The 22,524-nt window shown below is 26.6% G+C and overlaps 1 protein-coding gene across 1 annotated transcript in view; it reads left to right on the top strand.

The window, feature by feature from the left end:
- Positions 1 to 22,524, top strand: part of LOC129966220 (homeobox protein prospero-like) — a 53,643-nt gene that overhangs the window by 19,366 nt on the left and 11,753 nt on the right. Inside the window, exons 7-16 of the mRNA XM_056080634.1 lie at positions 2,112 to 2,320; positions 4,371 to 4,632; positions 5,769 to 6,118; positions 8,005 to 8,120; positions 9,709 to 9,799; positions 10,744 to 10,869; positions 13,736 to 13,844; positions 15,892 to 16,223; positions 17,846 to 18,018; positions 18,615 to 18,653. Coding sequence (XP_055936609.1) covers positions 2,112 to 2,320; positions 4,371 to 4,632; positions 5,769 to 6,118; positions 8,005 to 8,120; positions 9,709 to 9,799; positions 10,744 to 10,869; positions 13,736 to 13,844; positions 15,892 to 16,223; positions 17,846 to 18,018; positions 18,615 to 18,653 — 1,807 coding nt within the window. The remainder of the gene's footprint in view (positions 1 to 2,111; positions 2,321 to 4,370; positions 4,633 to 5,768; positions 6,119 to 8,004; positions 8,121 to 9,708; positions 9,800 to 10,743; positions 10,870 to 13,735; positions 13,845 to 15,891; positions 16,224 to 17,845; positions 18,019 to 18,614; positions 18,654 to 22,524) is intronic.

Here is a 22,524-nt window from a genome sequence, read left to right as displayed (position 1 = left end):
TTTTTATTTGCTGAAAACTGAGATATTATCGTCAGAAAATAATATCTGAGAAACATCGATTCATAACATTTTCCTCACCAAATACTTCCTTTTTTCCATTATTGTGTTTTATATAGTTGTTGTGCTGATATTTGTGTAACGTATGTAAAATTAAACCTTTTTTATCTAATAAATTTTTTCACTTATATCTATTTAACTGATAGGGAATTCAGAAATATTCTATGACAAGAAAAAAAAGAAATTATAATTCATAACAAATTATGATTATTAGTATGAAATGTGTTATTAGTTCTATTGATTAAAATAGGATTACTGAATAATTTCGCTCAGTAGGATTTTTTATAAAATTTTAATTTGTTCATTATTAAAATTAATATGTTATAAAATTAACATGTCATAATATATTGTACTTTCAAAGTATTGGATCCTAATGTAATTCTTTTTAAGATCCCGTTTTTTTTTTTTTTTAAATGTTGTTTTTAAACATTTGTAACAGAAGTTTAAAATCTGAAATATAACATATGGTGAGGAAGTACAAGGAAATATGTTGTTTCCCTGCAGAAAATAAATATTTGAATAATGAACACGCTGTGCAATTTAAATGGCACATGTATTACAAATGCAAGCATGAAATGGCATACGTTTTAAATACTGAAACAAATTTGATTGAAGATGCAAAATGTATTCAGTCACTATATACTTATTAATATAAAACAATGCTCTATAATGAAATATGAAATAAATAACATCTAAGTTTATCAAAATTATTTGTATTGCATCTTCAGAGAATATTTCACATATTTTGAGTAAATGATTACCTCTATTAAAACCTTGCACATCGAATTAATCATACTAATATTGATGATGACTCAAATTCTCTCGATAATTCTTCTCGATATTTACATGAAGAGATGTTTCAAAATATTTCAAGACTTGCGCATCTAAATATTAACAAATCGCAACACAAGATTATGCTTGATGCGATAATAGACTGCAATTTTAATAGTACTTTAAGTAGCATGGTAGGTGGTAGTATAGTAAGTTGCAAGTAAAGTTTTGAATTCCTTATCAGATTCATCAAAAAAGTACAATTTACATAATGAAAACAAAATCCTTAAAAAGAATAGATTAAAATGCAAAGGAGGTTACTAGAAATCTCCCTAACAATTTCTAATGAAACATAGCTGTGGTATTTGACTCAATTTCGTGTCGATATTGATGAATATAGTACCACAGTAAGCAGAGTAAATCTGAGCTACATTTTGTAGATTTAATTGTGTTCAGCTACATTTTGTTGATTTACTTGCCCCAAATACCTTCTCATTATTCATTCAAAATCATCGAACTTATCTCTGGGACACTTGGTGTTTCAGAATGACCCGCCATTACGGTGCTTAACATAAGTAATCAGGTCAGTTACAGAATAGCCATTTACAGTTCCCCAAACTCCTCCAAGAAAGTATGACTTGTTATCCGAATATAGCCAATACGATTACATTATCTATCGTTGTTATGTTCTCACGGGAAGTGCGATTCTACTTACTGGTGGTGATTCCCCCTACCAGAGGGATGATATACTTGAGTATAACAATGCATATTTTTCTTTTTCTGGTAATAATAATAATTTGGCGGTTTCTTATCGACATGCCGATAGTGCTCCCCAAGAGGGTTGATATATTGAAGGTTGAAACTAATGCACAATAGTATTATTCTATAACTTATTTAGCAATAATTATTAGGCGACTATTTATTCAAGTACTAGTGATGCCCTCTGGAGGGATGATATGCTCAGTATAATAATAACATTATTTTTTATCTGGCATTAATTATTAATCTCCGAATTTTTCTTTGCATTTTATCCAGTTTATTCTACTATAGAACATAAATCGATCGTAGCATATATTAATAATTGATATAAATATAGTTAAAAAATCAAATTATTTTAACTTTGCAAAGTTAACGTAAATAATAAAGAAATGTTATCTTCTTAAACATATTTACTTGATTAATAATGAATACTTAAATAGTATAAAGTAACCAAAGTGTTGTTTAATTCTTCTTTAAGAGTTAAGATATATCGAAATAGTATTTTTAACGTATCCTTTCAATAGAAAAGAGAAGAAGACGAGGAAACCTCGTTCTTGGCACCCTTCTCCTTATGTGTCCGAAGACGAGGATGACCAATTGACCCGCGAAGAGAAAAAAGCAAAAATCAAAGCAGAAATCGCTCGCCGAAGGCAGCAAATAGAAGAAAATATGATGCTGCATGAAGAACTTTGCAAGCTTGCTGAACGTAGGGACAGAATGGAGGCAGTAGCAGGTAAATTTAATGCACAGTATACTGTGAACACAAAACTTTGTATTTATTTCCTAGTTAATTTTGAATTATTCATTATTTTCAATTCTTGACTATTAAATACAAGCATAGTTCTTGTAGTAAATACTTCGTATTTAATTGAATTATTTTTGTCCTTCCGATTTTTTATAACTTTTTTTTTTATTTATAAGGATGACATTTTGACATTGATTTTTTTTTTACTCAGTCTCTATTGAGCTAATGTACTGAAATTCTGCCCAATAAATTTCTGTTTGCAATTTAATACGGTATTTTTTATTCCACAAATATATATTTATTTTGCATTTTTAGCTTTAAGGTTGGTAAATTTGACTTTTAAAGCGAATGAATTTATGATTGCTTATATCTTTGTATTTTTAAGAATACTTTAAATATGGATATTTAGGAAAATAAGCATAAGAATCATATGAAAATTTTTATGATAAATATGCATTTGTACTGATAATTAAGAGAGAGAAAAGCCTATCCTATTATTCAGAGTGAGTACTGCCAGAATTTTATTTGAAATTAATAGATTTATTTCATTACCGATTTCTCACATTTTTAGTAAATAACCATTTTTTTTTCAATTCAAGAGGAATTATCGAAGATAAAATTTGTAATGAATTATATAAATGTCTAAAATGTAATAATGATAATAAATATAAAGTTTTTAAAAAAACATATTTTTATTAACATAGTTAAAATTGTTCAATACCGTTTTTAATAAAAAAGTAGATTGCTAAACAAATATCTGAAAAGGAATACGAAAGAGAAATAAAATCACAAATCTTATTAAGAGAAACAAAATTCTTGCCAATTCTGTAAAAATTGAAAAAAAAAATCATTGCATTATAATTGCAACTAAAATTCTATCGCCATTGCCGAAACTTCATTATTTTACGATTTTATTGTTAAATTCCATACTTTTATTACACTAAATAAAATTGAAGTATGTGACTACATTTGGGGAAAAAAATGTGAAAAACGCTGTAAAAAAGTTATGTTTTTGAAATTTTGTATATAAAAAACATCTATGAAACCAAAATATACCAATTAAAATAGTTTCTTTTTTTATTTTTACAAAAAGTTCTTATTTTTGGCTAAAAAGAGGTATAAAGCAAAGATATTCCAATTTAGAGGATTATCAAATAATTTGCTTGAAATTTGCTGATGGTTTAAAAAATATTATTTAGTTCCTGAACTAAAAATTATGATGTATTTATATTCATTCTTTAAATACTGGGTTTCGGATGTTAAATAACATGAAATTTTTCTATTTCTCCTCATATTTTGAAGCATTAAAATAACTATAAAAAATTTCTTAATGGATAGTTTACTTATTCTTTAGTTCAGAAACTACAAAACATATTGAAAATTGATTATACATAATTTAAACAAAAAAATATGCATCAGATTTCAATTAATGAGATTTTTCGTAAGTAAATGTTAACGAGGATTATAATTTTTTTGAAAAACAAAAACATCTAATATAAAAGAGCATTAAAACATATGTAAATGGGAATATAAAAATCAATGTAACTTAGAATGTCTTAGAAACAAAATTCAAAGAGTTTTATAAAAAAAACCCTGTTCAAACATTAAGAATAATAAATAATTTTTTTCATAATTTTGCAAAATTTTTCAATGTAGTCATTTATTTTAAAAAGCATTAAGTATTAAAAACATCATAAGATTCAACCTCAATATTTCGTTCAATCTTCTCATTTCAAACCTCTTCAAATCCAAGAAACACATTTTTTTTTACATTTTTTTTTATCTATCTGTAATAATTATTTTTTTTTGTTGTATCAGTACGATAACTCGGAAACACATTCAACTACAGCTAAGACACTAGATATTTATTCTTAGCTTTAAGTTTGTAGATATCTGTCATAAATTGGACGATATTCGTTGAAGAAAAGATTATTTATTCAAACACATTCATCTTTATTATTAGTAAATTTCGTTTTTTAAATTTCATTTGTATGATAAAATGCATTTATTTATTATGATATCATTTATGATTTTATAGCAAGTCGGAGTACACCTACAGCTTATGTCCCATCACCTACAGGTTCAGTTGCCTATCGCCCTTCTGAGCAGACTTTAGTAGTTCAAACACGTCCACCGGATAACGACGATACCAGCAGTGTTCTCAAAGCTATAGACGAGATTCTTCGCAAAGATTTGTACAGCGGACCTCTCTCTAGATCAGCATGGGGAAATTACGGTGCCACAGATTCAAGGTCGACGGATTATTATCAGTCAGGCTATGTTACAATGCCGAGAAATAGGTAAAACTCTGAAAAACGAATGCTCTTATATATATAATTTTTAGTCAATTAATCTTTGTTTTTTAATTTAATAACAGATATAATTGCAAAAAAATGTGAATAATATTAGCTACATCACCTCATGCTTGTGATTTGGATTATCTATCTCATTAGATTATCTCTTGTTTGTGATTTATTAGCTGTAATAGAAATGAATTCGTCTATTTTGATGACAATAAGTGTGAGTCCTAGGCGAATCATGTGACGACATGCCAGTGTACTAAGATTCAAATTTTACTTTAAGCATAGAATGAGGTTTTTTTAGACGTTACAGAAATAGTCACAAGTTACCGACCGATTCAATAATATTAACAAAATATTTTCGGTAATATTATTTGTTAACAATTAATAATAAAAACTAATATTGCATTGTGCTTAAGTGGTGAAATAATCCAATCGAATATTATGTACCAATTGATTAGTATTGGCTATCCGAATATAAGCATCAGGAATCACAATTAAAAATAATACTTTTCGCTCTGAATATTTTTTATAACATTTGCATATTTTTAATATATATTTTATTTTTTGACAGATATTTTATAATAAGTATAAGTAAAATGAATATTTGTTTCCCATTTCTGAATAACAAATTTAGTCGTGGACTTTTATGTAGTTCAAACATATACTGTATACATTTATTTTTACCAAATTTAGTTTGTCTAATTTTATACTAAAAATTAAAATAAATAAATATGTATATTATAAAGAATGAATAAAATTAATGAAAAACATTAGTTACATTTTTTATGTAAGGTTTGGTATTTATTCTGCCAATAAAAACTATTTTTTAAAACATACTGATATTCTGATATCTAATTTGTAATTCTAATAAATATTTCTTTCAACATTTCTATATTTTACTTTAACTGTTTTGTTTTTTCTATTTAATTTGTTAACACCTTCTGCTCTCGAAAATTGCAGACATACTTAAAAGAAAGGGGTTCCTAAACATATTTGATGGATATGAATCTCGTATAATTTTATTTTGAATTATAACGCCTAGTTTTTGGCCTTATGACGTTCAACCATGGTATATTTGATACTTAAATGAATAAATTTTATATGTATGTAACTATTAATTTTCATTGCATTAGGTACGATTATAACGTCAACCCTGATGTACGTTTGGGTGCACCTTGGTATGAAGATGAACAGGCCTACCAACATCAGCAACAACAGCAACAGCAAGAGCAGCAAGTCGGCTATTACCAAGACACGGCAGCAGTTCCAGAATCGGCCATGGATGAAAGTATAGAACGATTAGCTTCCACTTTTCCTACAGATGAGCCACCTGACATTCTACTGTCAGCTACACCGGGTCATTTTTCTCCAGAATCCGAAATGGCGCCTGCCATGCCTCTTCTGCCGGATATGCCAACACGATCCCGGAAATTACTCGAGAATCTTGGGAGCTCTCCGATCCAGCCAAGCAGGAGTGGATCAGGTGGTTATACTTCAACATGACAAATCTACGATCGATCTATGCAAAAGACATAATGTGGATCTATAGATTCTGTTTTGGTTTTTCTATTCCAAATATTTCCTAAGGGCTATTTATACGTTGTTTTATTAGCTTCATATTCTACCTTTCTAAATATGTTAACTATTACTCAAGAAGATATAATAATCAAGCCACATGTCTTAAGTCTCTATCTTATAAAATATGGTAATCACTGTACTTTACAAAATAAGTTGATTTTTAAAAAAGTCCCTTTTATTTTGAAGCAGATAAATTCTTTTTTAAAATTAAAATGTTTTTTTTATTTTTATTTTGAACCTTTTCAAGATTTCTTTTCCTGCTTGTTTAAAACAGTAATATCTGGAAGACAGAGTTTCGCTCGGCAGAATTTTTTAAGGAAATTGTGTTCTTTCGAAGAAAATTTTAAAACGGAATCACATACGGATTGCATATAAATATTTTTCAATCTTACCAACATATGAACTAGTCATTTAAATAAAAAAAAAATCATGAATGCACTCAGTTTAACATGTTATTCGAAAGAATCTGATATATTGCAATATTCATTATAAAGTTTATCTATCATTACTTATATTTTTGAATTTATATTCAGTTTTACCATTGTGAAATCGTTGCGAGATGGCATTTTATGACATTGTCAGCACGAGAACAGATAGAAAAACGGCTCTAATAGTTAACTATAAAAATCTTTTTCTTTTGGGTGTGTAATATCTCGTTTTTTCAGATAAGATACCTTAAGTAAATTTAAAAATCAAAAATATTAAATATAAATACCTAAGTACAAAAAAAAAGTCGAGGAGAGTGCCTCGAACTGAGGAATTGCAACACACGCATCATTCGTGCTGCTCTGACCCCTATACTGCACTTCGCGTTGGAAATTAAATATGCTTATTCTAAAAAAATATTTATAAAAAATTATTTATCAAAACAGTTATTTATAAAAAATTATTTATAAACTTTTTTGAGTAAAATTTCGCTTTTCCAAAAAAGACACCTATATGTTTAAACGTAAAAACCAAAACCTTTACTAAATATAAAATTTTATCCTAATCGTTCGAGCCGTTTCTGAGATACACAAAATAAATAAACTTATATATATACGCATGAATTGCTCGTTAATTTAAAGTTATGATATTTTCCTTCTATTCGGCTACTGGACTTTATGTAAATATTATTTTAACAGATAAATTCTGCCAGTCTTTATTATATAATATGGAAGAATTTTGGTTTTAATGTTGTTTCATAAGGGCAAACTCATCTTGAAATAATAATAAATAAAATTTTTGTTTGCAATTTTCATGCTCTTTATTCCTTTGCATTTTGCATTTTTTAAATTACATTTGTTTTCTTTATATCACTTAAATATTGATTTACACGAAGAAACATTAGTTCAGATCCTTATGAGTATTAATTGGTATTTAGTTTTTTTTTTGTATAAATATTACTAAAAGTTTTATTAAATTGTAAAAAATGAAAGAGCGATAGATTTTTGTTTGAGCTTTATTTAGCTATTGCTTTTCTTGGCAAAGTTTGAATATCTATAAAACAAGCATTGGAGTTGCATTAAAATGAAGATGGAAATTATATTAAATACATTTATACTTGTAAACACATGTTCATCATTTATCATAAGACAATGGTTTTAAGTAATTTTTTAATATAGGTCAACTGGTCTTCTCTTTATTTGTTTGTCTGTATACAAATTTGTCTTGAGGAATCATTATAGAAATTAGACATTTAAAGTTATAGACAAAATTCTTCATTATAATTTTAAATAGATCATTTGCATTTCTCTTAATCCTCCCTCATAGTAAATGAGTCATTAATAACTGTCTTCTTTTTGTTTGCAGCCCAGTCACTGTACCAGGACCATCACAGGTCCGAAGATGAGAGTAATGAGGACGATTCAATGGGTCACCGGATGCAGGAATCCTCCACTTTACTCAGGTCTCAAAGAAAAACTGGGGTAACGTATATCAAATGTTTTCATCGACATTTGAAATATTTTATTATTCTTTTAGAACTGTTGTAGCTGCTTTCAGTAATCTGAAAAATCTTATCAAATGTATTTATGTAACTTTCAGAGGCGATTTTGAATTTGATCATCACATTATGATTTTTATAATTAGTTTACAACATATTTTTATTGTTTTTCATATATCTGGATATATTTCTCCAAGAAAATAATACCAAGTCTTGATTTATATTTCCTCTCAAAGAACATTTGGGTTTATTTTCAGAGGATGACTTATTTTTTCAATCTTTAGCTATGTTTAAACATGTAAAAGAATCCCATTCTACAAAGGTGAAAAAAGCCATTAATCCAATATTGGGATGCTTTATATTGTTCTGGAAATATATTTTTCTATGATACCTTTACAACCAATGCTTGAATATCCTGTTGACAATTAAATAATCCATTATCTGTCAAAAATCCATTGACATATTATGTATTATAATATTTTCCAACCCGATCCATACTTATTTTTTAAAACTCATTTCGTTCACCTATTGATGAGTAACTGCCATTTTCGGACCATTTGAAGATGCAACTTCTTTTTGTTTCTCCAGAAGGTAATAAGATCCTAACCCCAAAAATATTGTTTTCAAGCACTGGACACATCAACTTTTGTACCTTTGCTTTAATTTTACATGAGATTCAATATATTATTCCTTTTAAATTCGTTAAATAATGAAAATTCTAATTAGCACTTCAGATACACAATTCTTGAAATATGTACTTATGTTACATTAGCATTCTGATTGACAATTCAACTCTCATACAGCAAATGATCTAAATTCTGAGGCCCTGTTTTCTAATAATTTTAGTTCTGGAGCACATAAAGTTAATGATCTTAGTTTTGGCGCTCACGAAGCTAATAATTCTTTTATTTCGGGAGTGGAGCTTAAATTTCAAGCTTTCTAAAAATTCAAGGCAGGACATATTTTTCAATTAAGCTTTATTTTCGGAAAAAAAAATGAAATTATCTACAAAAATTATGCTTTATAAACTAGGGACCACGAGCTTCTTAAATATCGGCAAAATTAAATTATCATAAACAAATTAAAGAAAACTTTTTTTCTAAATAAATGTTTTGAAATCTATTCTTTCGTTAAAATATTTTATTTCCTTACGTTGAATTATAAGGCAATTCCTCATGTTAAGTTGTATTGTAACTAGAAGTAAAGATATTTATTTATTCTCTTTAAAATTACCTCTTCTCTATAAATTTCTGAAACATAATTTCCTTTATTAATAAAATTTAATATCATTATGTATGTAAGGAAAAGAATTTATTTATCATAAGAATTAATTTTATTCATTATATATTCATCCTTTGTCAATAGATGATTTTTAACGAGTTACATTTTTTAAAAAACTAGATTTCATTCTTATTTTAAAGAAAGATAATTATTAATTAGTATTTTTGAATGTTCATGGACATTTTTTTAAAATTTACTTTTACTATTTTTGCGCTGCCATATAGAAAAAAAAGGAAATCCTTTTAAAATATGAAAGTTTACATATTTATGTTTTTTGTGTAATATTTCAGCGCACCCCCGTTTCAAAGACTTCTCAAAAATATGACTTTCCAGTCAAGAGGATACTCCTCACAAGGGACCCCAAGGATCGTTCTGTCAGTGGTAAGATTCAATTGTATACTGACAAATGCTTTAAAGGTCTTTTATAGGCAATTACCGATCGGTAGTTGCTTATAAAAGTACCTTCAAAGCATGTAAGACATTTTTGTCTTTATAGTTATAGAATTGCTTCAGATAGAAATTTTTCAGTGAGTTCTAATGATCCAATAAATAAATATCATAATTTCATACACTACTTTTTTATTACCAGGATGTGCCACAGTAAATAGATCATAGCAATTTCAAAATTTTAACAACATATGATTTTTCATTTTATGTATACATAATTTGACATTCTGTCGATAGTGAGCAGTGATACCATTTCATTGAAATGAAACGCAGAATTTCATGATATTTTCTAATCTTTCTGAAATGAACGCATGCTACTAATGGTTATAGTGTATTAACATTTCAATGAAGATTACATTAAATGCATTACTGGAAGAATAATGAAACCAATTAGCAATATTGAATTTTCAAGTTATACATTTATGTTATTCTACTGTAATTAATTAACATTATTTTTATTATTATCTCTGAGTTATGAAAAAAAATTTGAATTATTTAACATTGAAAAACTTTTTTTTATGTTAAATTATAACTTTACTGATTAATTTTAATTTTCAATTTTATAAAGTAAAATAAAACTTCATTTAATTAACCAATTCAAATACACGATGAAAAAAAATCTGGTAAACCAAATAATGTCTTATCTTTAAAAATAAATGAATTCATTAGTACATAAAGGAATTAAAAAATAACTTTTACATTAAGTCTTGGATTTCAGTGTAGCTTTAGAATTACATATGACATTGATAAGACCGTTCATTTTTAGAAAATAACACTATATTGCATCATCTAATATAATTATTTGCTTTTCTTATTTTTAGAAATTTGTTTTCCTTAAATGCATTTTCGATATTTTCATATTTATTAAAATTTTATAGGAAATGGGCTAGGAATGAAAGTCGTTGGCGGTAAAGAAGTGCCTGGATCAAATGGAATGATAGGAGCTTATGTTGCCAAAATATTTCCTGGTGGTGTTGTAGAGACCCTTGGTGAAGTCAAAGAAGGTAATACTTTATTTTCTTTCATTAATATTTTGAAACATTATGAAAACATTTTAACATTGAAACACTGAAAATTAAAACATTTCAAAACATTTATTTTGAAACAAATATTTTTCATTTTAACAAAGTTAGATGTTTGTTATTTATTCAAATAGCACTATTAGCATTTTCCGAATTCATGAGTATATGAAATCGTTCAGTACTTTGATTCTGTGTTCTGTAAGGGATGTTATATGTTAAATTAAATTATTTAAATTTAAATTATGTTAAATTAAATTATTTCCTAAATTTTTTTATTTATTATTCAAGATATATTTATATTTAATAAGTTTATACGGGCATAATTAGATGCTGTGTACGAATTAAAAATAATTTTTTGCCTAATATTTATTAATGCTAGATAGTGGAATTTTATTTACCTGGTCATTATTTACCAAGATTTCTATTAATCGTATCATGATCTCTATTAACCGAGTCAGTACCAGTAAATCACACAATATTATATATTAAATTATTAAATTTTTCATACGATAAGATTGTCATGCGAGTGATTTTTGAAGAAGGACTCAAATTTCAATAGTATAATAGTTACAGGAGATATAAGAAAGTTAATTAATAGTTTTAGAAGGTGATTGTTTTTATAATTTAAGAAATTGTTTAGAAAAAAAATAACTGTTATCTACTTTCTTCCATTTCAATAAAGATATGAAGAAATTCCAAGCAGTTTCATAATAAATTGCTTTGCAAATATATAAGAAATGTTCATTTGATTTCAAGCTTCATTCAGAAATTATTACTTTAGGCCATAGTTTTTTTAACACATAATTTTTTAAGAGAAAAGAAAGAAAAGAAGTACAACATTTTTTTTCAAATTAAAATTTTTATCATTTTATATCGTGTTTAGGGCATGTAGGTTCAGTTATCTAATATATATTATCATGTTTAATATATGTTTCTGTATTTAGTAAGTTTATATTATCGCATGAAATGCTGTACAAGCTATGCTGTATTATTACATGAAATGCTGTACTAACTATGCTATGTTATTACACGAAATGCTGTACAAAGCTATGTTGTAATATGACATGAAAGTTGCAAGTGTTTTAATAATTATTCTTCACAAAGTAGTAAAACAACTCACTGCAGAGTTGAAACTCAATTAACTGTAATTCTAACAATTGAAGTCACTGTTAACACAGCCAGCACCAGAAAATTGAAATGCATCTTTTATTTTATTAAAATTAAAGTAAAAAAAATTTTTGGAAAGGGATTTCAGAATGTCATTAGTTTTATTATTACATTATCAGAATTTCACTGCTTGTGAAGTCGGAATGGAATCGGATTATGTTCTTTTATAACTCAAAAAGTTATCTTAGGGAAAAAATATTGGTACAATTTTAAATATGTCATAGGTTGTAATATGTTTTCTATTTTATTTTTTCAGTGATTTCTGACAATTTGATCAACATTAAAATCTATTTTTTTACTTTACAATTGTATCTTTTTTACTTACAATTATGTCAGTTCACATTTTTTCAATTACCTTTTCATTGGCTTAGCTTTGGAATAGAATGGACCGAGATCCATTTATAATAAAGATTCATTATTTGTATGGTATATATAGTATGATGGTCTATGTTATATAGACTGATGCACATTACATTCGTCAAAACAAGCACCGACCCACTGAAATAATGTGGAAACTCGGAGAGGTGTTGAAAGATCCAGTGTGATCCTCATAATCTGACCAAAGTTAAAATTTATAAATCAGCCCCCAAATACTCTTTAGCATAGCATTGGAACAGATGACAATCATCACGAATTAAACGAAGCACTCAGATGAACCAAATTTGTTAAACAAACAGTTGGATTAATTAACATTTGGATTCTTACTGTTTACAGAATAAGATGGTTTTATTTAAGAGGATTGTAACGCATGAAGCTCAAAGATAAAAAAAATCCAAAGCCATGTATGACAAATGTTTATTTAACGGAAAAGAACTTATTTCCTTTCCTTATAAATAACAAAAAAATATTTTTGATACAATCTGTGTCAATATAATAAGAATTATACAATATGTATGTAATATAATAAGAATTAATGTTGATATGCTTGAAATATGCATACTTTAACCCGTTAGTGTCCAGGATACCATTTATGAAAAACAGCTACATTTTATTTCCGTTGCTAACTCAAATTCTTATGCTATTTTAATTTATTTTGACTAAGTTGTCATTATGCATTACTAAATATTTTTTATGTATACAATGCATTAACCGGATTTTAAAATCAAATGTAACAATTTAAAAATGTTTTCATTTTTTTTATTTAATTTTGAGTCAATCCAAAGAAATCTTAAGTAATCTTTATTTTTGATCTTTATTGCATTTTAAAGAACTTTCCATATATATGTTTATTTGGGCTTATCTTATCCTTATCTTGGTGCCTTTAATAGGATTTTAGAAAAAAAAATGATGAAATATGTGATTTATGTTTATTTTGGTGTTAATGGATTAAGAATATTTTATTTGTACAGTTTACTCAATATTCTCTGTTAATGGGTTAAAAATCTGCTATTTGTACAGTTTATCAAATATTCTCTGTTAATGGGTTAAAAATCTGCTATTTGTACAGTTTATCAAATATTCTCTGTTAATGGCAAGAATATTTTATTTGTACAGTTTACTCAATATTCTCTGTTAATGGGTTAAGAATTTTTTTTATTTGTACAGTTTATTCAATATTCTCGATTCAATATATTTATGAATGGAATATAAGATTTTTAAAATGCATATTTTTAGCATGTAAAATTACCAAAATGTTTGAAAATCTATTTAGAGTATAAATTCCACATGTTTCTTTATTTAGGAGATCAAGTGCTCGAATGGAATGGCATTCCTTTAACCGGAAGAACTTATGAAGAGGTTCAAAGGATAATAGCATCTTCTACAGATGAAGTTGAAATTGTTATACGATGGTAAAGGGAAAGAATTAATGGCATTCTATATTCATAATTCTCTTTTTCCTGATACTATTTATTACTAAAGTTATTTATTGTTATTATTTATTTATTGCTTCTTTATTAGTGAATGTATCTGATTGATGAAGTAATTGACATAAAGAAACATTTTCACTGAGGAATTTTGCAATTGTTCATATAACCATTATTTAATCAAAAACTGAGTGTATTGCTGCATAGTAACAATTTATTAATTTTTCTGTATTTTGAATTATTATTGATTTTAAGCACAGTAACATTAATGTTTACGGATATTCTAAACTTCAATCACATGAATATATGACAAACATGGAGAACAAATACAGCATGTCATGCATATGTAAACAGATCTGTGCTTTCAGGAAATTAAAGCATTAATAATGCTTCACAGAAACTTTTCTGTGAATTTTTTTTATAAAACATAACAAAAACAACTTTTAAAAATTATGCAGTGTATATTTTAGAAGCGTTTTTTATAAATTTCATTTTTGGAAATAAATTCTTTAAATTTTTCATTTCAAATTAAATGAATAATAACGCAAAGTAATGATTCAATCAGAAATTTTAATGGATAAGGCATGGCTTATGATTTACTAATCTTATCACTATTTAAACTTTTCTCTATTTCTAATTTTTCGATCTTTTTTACTTATACTGTTGTAAAGTAAGATGGTAGAAAGGGAAAATACTTTTTATAACTCAAATATTTCCTAAAAACATTTGAAAATTTTTCTTCTGCCCATCTTATATATTTGTACAAAATCATGTGATATGTGTTTAATTTCTTCAAAAAAAGGGATAGTGTATGTGTTGTGTATAATAATTTCCTGTTAATTGATATGGTTCGATATCTGATACAGATCAAGATCTATATCTCATGCAAAATTCCCTTTATTTAGTTTATTTCCTACTGTAATAATCTTATTCACATGCAAAGAGACAGAACATACTTCCAAATATGTATTTTTCTCATTCAAAGATATCTAAAATGTAAAAAAAAAGCGAAACAAAACAAACAAACAAAAAACATCAAAATTTTGATGACTAATTTTTTTAAAGTTTTCGATATTCTACATGTTTTATACATGAAAGTATAAAATATCGAATTGAAATTTTTCAATATTTTATACTCATAGTAAAACATGTAACTTATTTATTGAAGTATCTCTAATATGAGCATTCCTTTTGAAAGAAAGTTAAAATTATTTCAATCGCACTTTCATATTATAAAAAAATGAGTGAATCAGGAATTTTTTTTATTAAAATTCGCCGTCAGTAGTAAAAGTATAGAATGAAAAGATTACACCCATTTTTAGGGGATGAATCCGAGGTCTTACAGACACATAAACCTTGTCTGATTCACGTAGATTGAGAAATCAATAAAGCAATTATTGTAGAAAATAATTAAATGTGTTTCAAATGAAATTCTATAAATAATGAATTATTCACTTACTCTTTCTGAATTACAGGATCTTCTATTAATGTTTATTAACAGAATTATAAAGAACAATTAAAAGAATTATAAAGAGGTTATAAGTAGAAGTTTTTCAATAAATAATCATAGTGATGAGTTCTATATTCTAAGAATCCCTCTAGCTTTTGTATGGGGTTCAATACGATTGAGAATTTCCAAAACATCGAACTCAAAGACTATCTTTTCTAAACAAGTTTGGATGGCACATTTTCCCTCCTCGTGATTTTCGAACAGTATCAGTTTTCAGGAAACCTCTTCAGAGACTAGAGACAAGTTTCATTTTGGGGTGTTGGGCAAACTTTTTTTTTTTGGGGGGGGGGGGCAGGTTGTCCTTCCAAAGGTCACGATCATTCACAGTTCAGGGGGGACTCATCTTCAAGGACTAGAAACTTTTTTTTTGTTTGGTATAATATTCGACTTGTCTTAAACTTCATTAATAAGGGGTGCTTTCTTCAACATCGGGTTTTGTTTTCATGTACATGGAACTCTTAATTAATAATTATAATGAGCTAAATTCTCTTTTGGTCTGAAATAAAATTTTTGGTATTTCAGTGATTTAAACATGCTGGAGACAATGAATCGTCAAAGAAGAAGCAGTCCAGGGATGGGTACAAGTGGTGGCCCGAGAGGAGGAGGTCTGGGCCCCAACGATCCTTCAGGTGGTGGAGGCCCAGGAAGGGGTAGTTCTCCCGCACACAGCCCTTATTCTCCCGCAGAATCTTCTCGAGGTCACAGTCCAGCATTGACCAAAAGAAGCATGGGTGGAGGAGGAGGTGGTGGCGGCGGTAACATAGTCAGCAACAACATACACAATGCATTAACGGCTAATCTCAGTCAAACTTCATCCTATGAGAATATACAATCTTCTGATCGACAAAATTCTAGTATGTATTTTAAGAAAAAAGAGTTTTTTTAAAAAAAATTATTTAAATACTATCTTGCCATTATGAATAATAAGAAAAATATATATTGCCTTATATTCTTTGCAAAAAAAAGCAATATTTTAAATTATTAAATGTAGGGCTAAATATTCTATTTATCACACCATCAATACACAGTAATATTCAACGGATTAACTGATGATTAATTGAATTATGATATTCATTAAAAAAACGGAGACAAGGAAATATGTCGTTATACATACTGCATTCAACGGATTAATTGATGATTAATTGAATTATGATATTCATTAAAAAAACGGAGAGAAGGAAATATGTCGTTATACATACTGCATTCAACGGATTAATTATGATTAATTGAATTATGATATCCATCAAAAAACCGGAGACAAGGAAATATGTCGTTATACATACTACTTATTTTTAAAAAAAGGATATGAGGGATTGATTTTTTTAAATAACATATTATGGGCTCAAAAATAATGAATTTATGCAAAACTTTAAAATAAAATTTATCATTAAGTATATGCCTTATCATTAGATAAATGCCGGCTATATATCTATTAATTTTACTGATACTAATAGCTTTATTAGTATTAACAAACAAATCAAAAGATATTCCTGTATTAACAAGTCATCGATAAATATAAACATGTTTTTTCTTGTAAACAAATATCAATGATTCATTTTAAGAATTAAATAGAAAATATTCACATTTTAATACTATTTAATACTAATATGTTTTCATTAGTCTATCGAGAGGTTAATGCCTGTATGCTTTTATCCTACATGCAATAAGTACAACATACACAATGTGTTAATATTATCATATACAAAGTGTTAATAATATCTAAATAAAATATTCGGGATTCTTATATAAAGAATTTAAATGAGTGTATGTTTGGTTTGCATAGATTGGTAGATAGTTAAGAATTGATTTGTAAATTCATTCAATATCATTGTATTAAATATCAATCAGCAATATGTATACAATATATTTTTAATTTCACAAAAATATAGCGATTATAAAATTCATTTTATTTAATGCAATATGTACATACATAGCAGAAAGTTTTCATTGACGAACAAAAAAATGCTACAATATTTTGTTTGCAATAAGATATCAAAATCATTTTTAAAGAAGTAATATAATTCAAATGTGCATATAATTTATAAAGTTTGCAAAAAATTATGAATTTGTGTTTATGTATTTAAATATGCATACTTATTTAAACTTGTGAATATGTATCGAAATATTTTATATCATAAATTATAATATTTTTATCAATAATCAAATGTCATTTATTTTAAAATGTTTACAAGAAGGTACAACTATTCTTTTCTTTCTGTTTTCTTCAAAACAATTTTAGAGCAATAACAAGATAATAATAACATTTAATGAAGATGAATTGAAACTAAGAATGGGCGGGGGGAATTGAAAAATGTTTAACAAAATGTTGATAGTTTAGTCACTTGACCCCTGTAGTGTGCACACTTTTATAAAAACAATCAAAAGAATGATAACAATAAGTGCAATTCCTCTCTCTCTCTCTCTCTATATATATATATACATAATTTTAATTTTAATTCTAATTATTTCATTTTAGATTTTGGGCCTCCATACGGACGACGTGGGCTAATGAGTAGAGGACCCCAATCCCGGAGCGTAGTCAGTGTCTTTGCCCCAGGTCCAGTGTCTACTGACTGGCCAGAGCTTTACGAACCATCGTTTTTCTCGTCACCTCCGTCTCCAGACGATTTTCTAGAAGATGAGTTCCAGGTAAGTTTAATTTTTGAAACATGGAAAATAATAAAAATAAAATACAAAATAAGAAGAATTTAGAAATAAAAAAACTATTTATATTTAGTGATTCTATTTCTGTATGTAGCCAGAATTTTAGCTGTAATATTGAGCTAATTATGTATTATTTCTTAAAGAAACGTATTGAGATCTGCTCAGCTATCATTGACGTTTGCAAAATATCAGTGCCACTGATTTCATAAACAAAATAATAACCGTAAAGAGAGTTTTCTCTTTTTTCGTTATATTATGGTGTTTAATGGAAAAATAAGAAATGGAATGTGAAAAATAAGAAAAATAAAGATAGAAAATAGGAAGAAAACTGAAATTTCCTAAAAATCCAATTATATGTAGTAATGGTTTTAGTCATACCTTCAGCTATAATATTGAATTAATTCTGTATTATTTTTTTAAAAAGTTTAAATTACTGAGATCTGTTTAGTTAGCATTAACGTTTGATACGTAACAGTGCCAATAATTCTGTAACCAGAATAATAATAGTATTGAGAGTTTATTCTTTTTTTATAGTGTGGTATTTGATTGGTTTATTGACAAATCATTTCATTTATTTCCAGAGTCGGTGGCGACATGAAAGTAGTATGGAACAGGTTCAGGTAAGATCTTATTTATGTTTAAAAAATACAACCTCTCATATTTCCTAGTTTTTGATATTTGATATTTCTCTAAACAAATTTTCTTTTATTATTGAAATATAGTAAAACTAATCAACTAATCGGTCTGCGGAAGAGTGTTTCTTTTATCAGATCATTCATCATATATGATTTAAACTAGTAAAAGGAAATTAATTTAACCCTAAAATATCTCATTCATATTTTCCTGTATAAGTGTTTTCAATCGAATTAGGAAATATGGTCCTAAACTGAGATGTTTGGAGATTCATTGCAAAAATTCAGTTCAGCTAAATGCAACCAAATTTGGTCTATTCTATTATGTACTATTCTGACCATATAAATTTAATTTATGTAATAAATAACAGTCGAATTCTATTCTAATGAACCTTTTTAGTATGTCACCTATATTACAACTTATTCAAATAGAGTAATTCTTTTAGAAACGCTTCGATAGCTAATTTTTATTTTTGTTTATTTTAAAAGACATTTATATTTTTGGCAATGACGATATAGTATCATTGGCGATATGAAGGGAAACAAAAATTACACTGACCAAATTTGGTCAATATACTATTCTGAGCCGGTAATATTAATTTGTGCATGGAATAATAGTCGTCTTTGTAGTCTTTTAGTATGTCACTTATGTGGAAATCAATTTAATGAAAGTAATTCTCATAGCAATTCTTCGATAATTAATTTTCTGTTTTGTTTACCTTATCATACATTTTTATTGACAATGACGATATAGAATCGTTTGAGATATGAAATGAGGAAAATATAGATTTCTATTATTTTTTTGGTATCAATTGCAACAAATTCAATTAGCTTAGAGACAAATTGAAATCCTGGCATCCAATACAATTTTTAATTTATTATTGTCATTCTTGGCTCAAAGATTTAACATTTCTTATATTCAGAATATTGAACTATGTTATCATTATGAAAGTTTACGTTAACTCATATCAAAGATTTAACATTTCTTACATTCAACATATTGAACTGTTTTATCATTATGAAAGTTTATGTTAACTGATATCATAGTTGATTATTGAGCAGACATGTCTAATAATGCTTCTTAACATCGCTATTCAATGACGTCATTGTACATGTGACTGCAATCAATGATATTTATACAAGATGGGATCTTTGCCACATCAAGTTTAGTATTTACCATAACGTGTAGTATCATTTTATAAACGAACGATTACCTAGCGATAAAATTTCTTTACAAATGATCATTGTCTTTTCCAGGCCTTACTCACCATGATTGTTAGTTTTAGGATTACCTGAAATTTGTGATTTAAGGGATATTGATAATTTTGCCATTTGCATGATTACCTTGCATTGCAAGTCCAACTTATAAGAGCTATGTTGTTGTATTCTACAGTAGAATATAATTCAAACTATTTTTATTGGAATATTTCATACACCAAATTATTAATATATATATATATATATAACCAATCTAAAGTAAGAAAAAGTTTGAAAACGAAACTAAAATGAAAACGAAACAAAACAGTTTCGAAATCGCAACTAAAATTTATTATCTATTTAAACTAAAACCAAAAAGGAACTTCATAGTATTTAGAGAGCGCAATTGCAGCTACTTCTAAAACACAGATGAATTTATACAAAAGTATTAGAATCAAGTTAATAGGAAAAACAAAATCAAATAAAAATTAAACCAAAAAAATTATTAAAAAATATTAAAAAAGAATCCGGCCTGAAGACTTTTTCAAGGGTCACCCTCAGGCAGGGATTCAAATAAAGGGATTTTTTCTGTGAGGACATACAGACATTAAGTCTAATAATGATTCCTCGTGACCCGAAAATCCCCCGAAATTATGCTCAAGAGATATACCATTTTAACAGAAAGGAAATACAAAATAACAAATTAGAAAAAAACCACAAAGTAAAAATACAATGAAAACAATAACAATAAAAACAAAAACAGCATTAAAATTAAAATTAAAAACAAAAAGGCCAGAACATACCTTCCAACAGTGAATGAAACTTTAAACAATCGATTGTGATTTCCTGTTTTTGAAAGTTAACGGTTAAATTATGTAAACAGAGGTAGGCACCCAGCGCCATCTATTGAGTGATCCAATATGCAAGTAAATTTCTATTTTTATTTAAGCCAAAAGATTAATCCCAAACCATACCTTGTTTAATTAAAAAATTGACATTACAGTAATTTCTAGGAAAATCATTTTTAATTAAATTTTTAAGGAGGATATTTGATGCTTCAATATAAGAATTTTTATTATTGCAAACCCTTTTGATCCTGTTAACTTGTGAGAAAATTAGATTTTTGAAAATTTTAGAGTTTAGATTGGAATGGTAGTTACATAGTTTTGTTATTTTAAAGTTGAAATCATCCCTTTTATCGTATATACCAACTATTGTTTTATCATTAGCAATTTCGATTTTTAAATCCAGAAAGGTAGCCTCAAGTTGATTTATATTTGTATCTTTTAGAATTAAATCTTTTGGATAGCAATTAGTAATAATATTAGTATTGTCGAAGTTAATCAAAAGTAGGTCATCAATATATCTCCACCCGTTTATTAAATTATATTTAATTATTTTTTTCTCATAGTAATGCAGGAAAATATTAGCTAAAGCACTTGAGAAAGCTGTCCCCATTGGAATGCCCTTGACTTGTTTATAAAAATTAATACCATTAAACACGTAATTTTCAGTAATATTAAAATTACATAACTCAAGCCAGTTATTTTTAGGAATGATATTTTCATTTAAATATTCGTCATATATAAAAGTGCAGACCTTTATTAATTTTTCATGAGGTAGATTAGTGTATAAATTTTCGAAATCAAAAGTATTAAGTTTATTAATGTTGTTATCTTTATTTCATATATATATATATATATATATATATATATATATATATATATATATATATATATATATATATATATATATATATATATATATATATATATATATATATATATATATATATATATATATATATATATATATATATATATATATATATATATATATATATATATATATATATATAATATTAATAATTGTTATTTCTGCAATTCATTCAGCTAATTCGCTAAGCAGCTGTATATGTATTGCGCCATTTTACAGCGATAGTGTTAGATTTAACTTATTTTGCATAAATCAAAATTCCATGGTAAAAGTAATACATGGATTTCTTAACATTCATTACACAAATAGATTTTTCTATAGCAAAGTTTCAAATACCTAACATTATTTTATATACAATTTATATAATAAATTTAGCCTTAATTACACATTTTGCTTTTAGTTATCGAACCAGAGATGTTCTTCCCATTTAAATGATTGTTAAAAAGGAGAATTAATATTTAATAATTTTTGTTTTAATTGTTAATATTTTAGATTTATATAATGATGAAATAAGTGTATTTTAAGTAAATTTTTCGAATTCATTCATAGGAATAGTTTTCCATTTACAATCAAACTAACTAAAGATTTTATGGAGTATACAGTTAAGTAAAATATAAAGCATTAAAATTATATATTTGTAGAAAATATTAAGAATCAATATAATTTTTTAAATTTATAACATGTGTTTTTTCTTTCCATTTTTGTTATAAATATTTAAATTTTTATTTCATTCATTTAATTTTTCAATATTTAGTATATTTTTAAATAAATTCACATGAATGGTTTCCCATTTACAATCAAACTAACTAAAGATTATATGGAGCATGCGGTTAAATACAGCATGAAGTATTAAAATCACAGATTTGTAGAAAATATTTAGAATCTATATAAGTGTTTGAATTTATAATACAGGTTTTTTTTCCTTCTTTGTATTCTCAAAATAAGT

Source organism: Argiope bruennichi, chromosome 4 (genome assembly GCF_947563725.1).
Source record: "Argiope bruennichi chromosome 4, qqArgBrue1.1, whole genome shotgun sequence".
In the NCBI taxonomy this organism is placed as follows: domain Eukaryota; kingdom Metazoa; phylum Arthropoda; class Arachnida; order Araneae; family Araneidae; genus Argiope; species Argiope bruennichi.
This window is presented reverse-complemented; position numbering and strand designations above follow the sequence as displayed.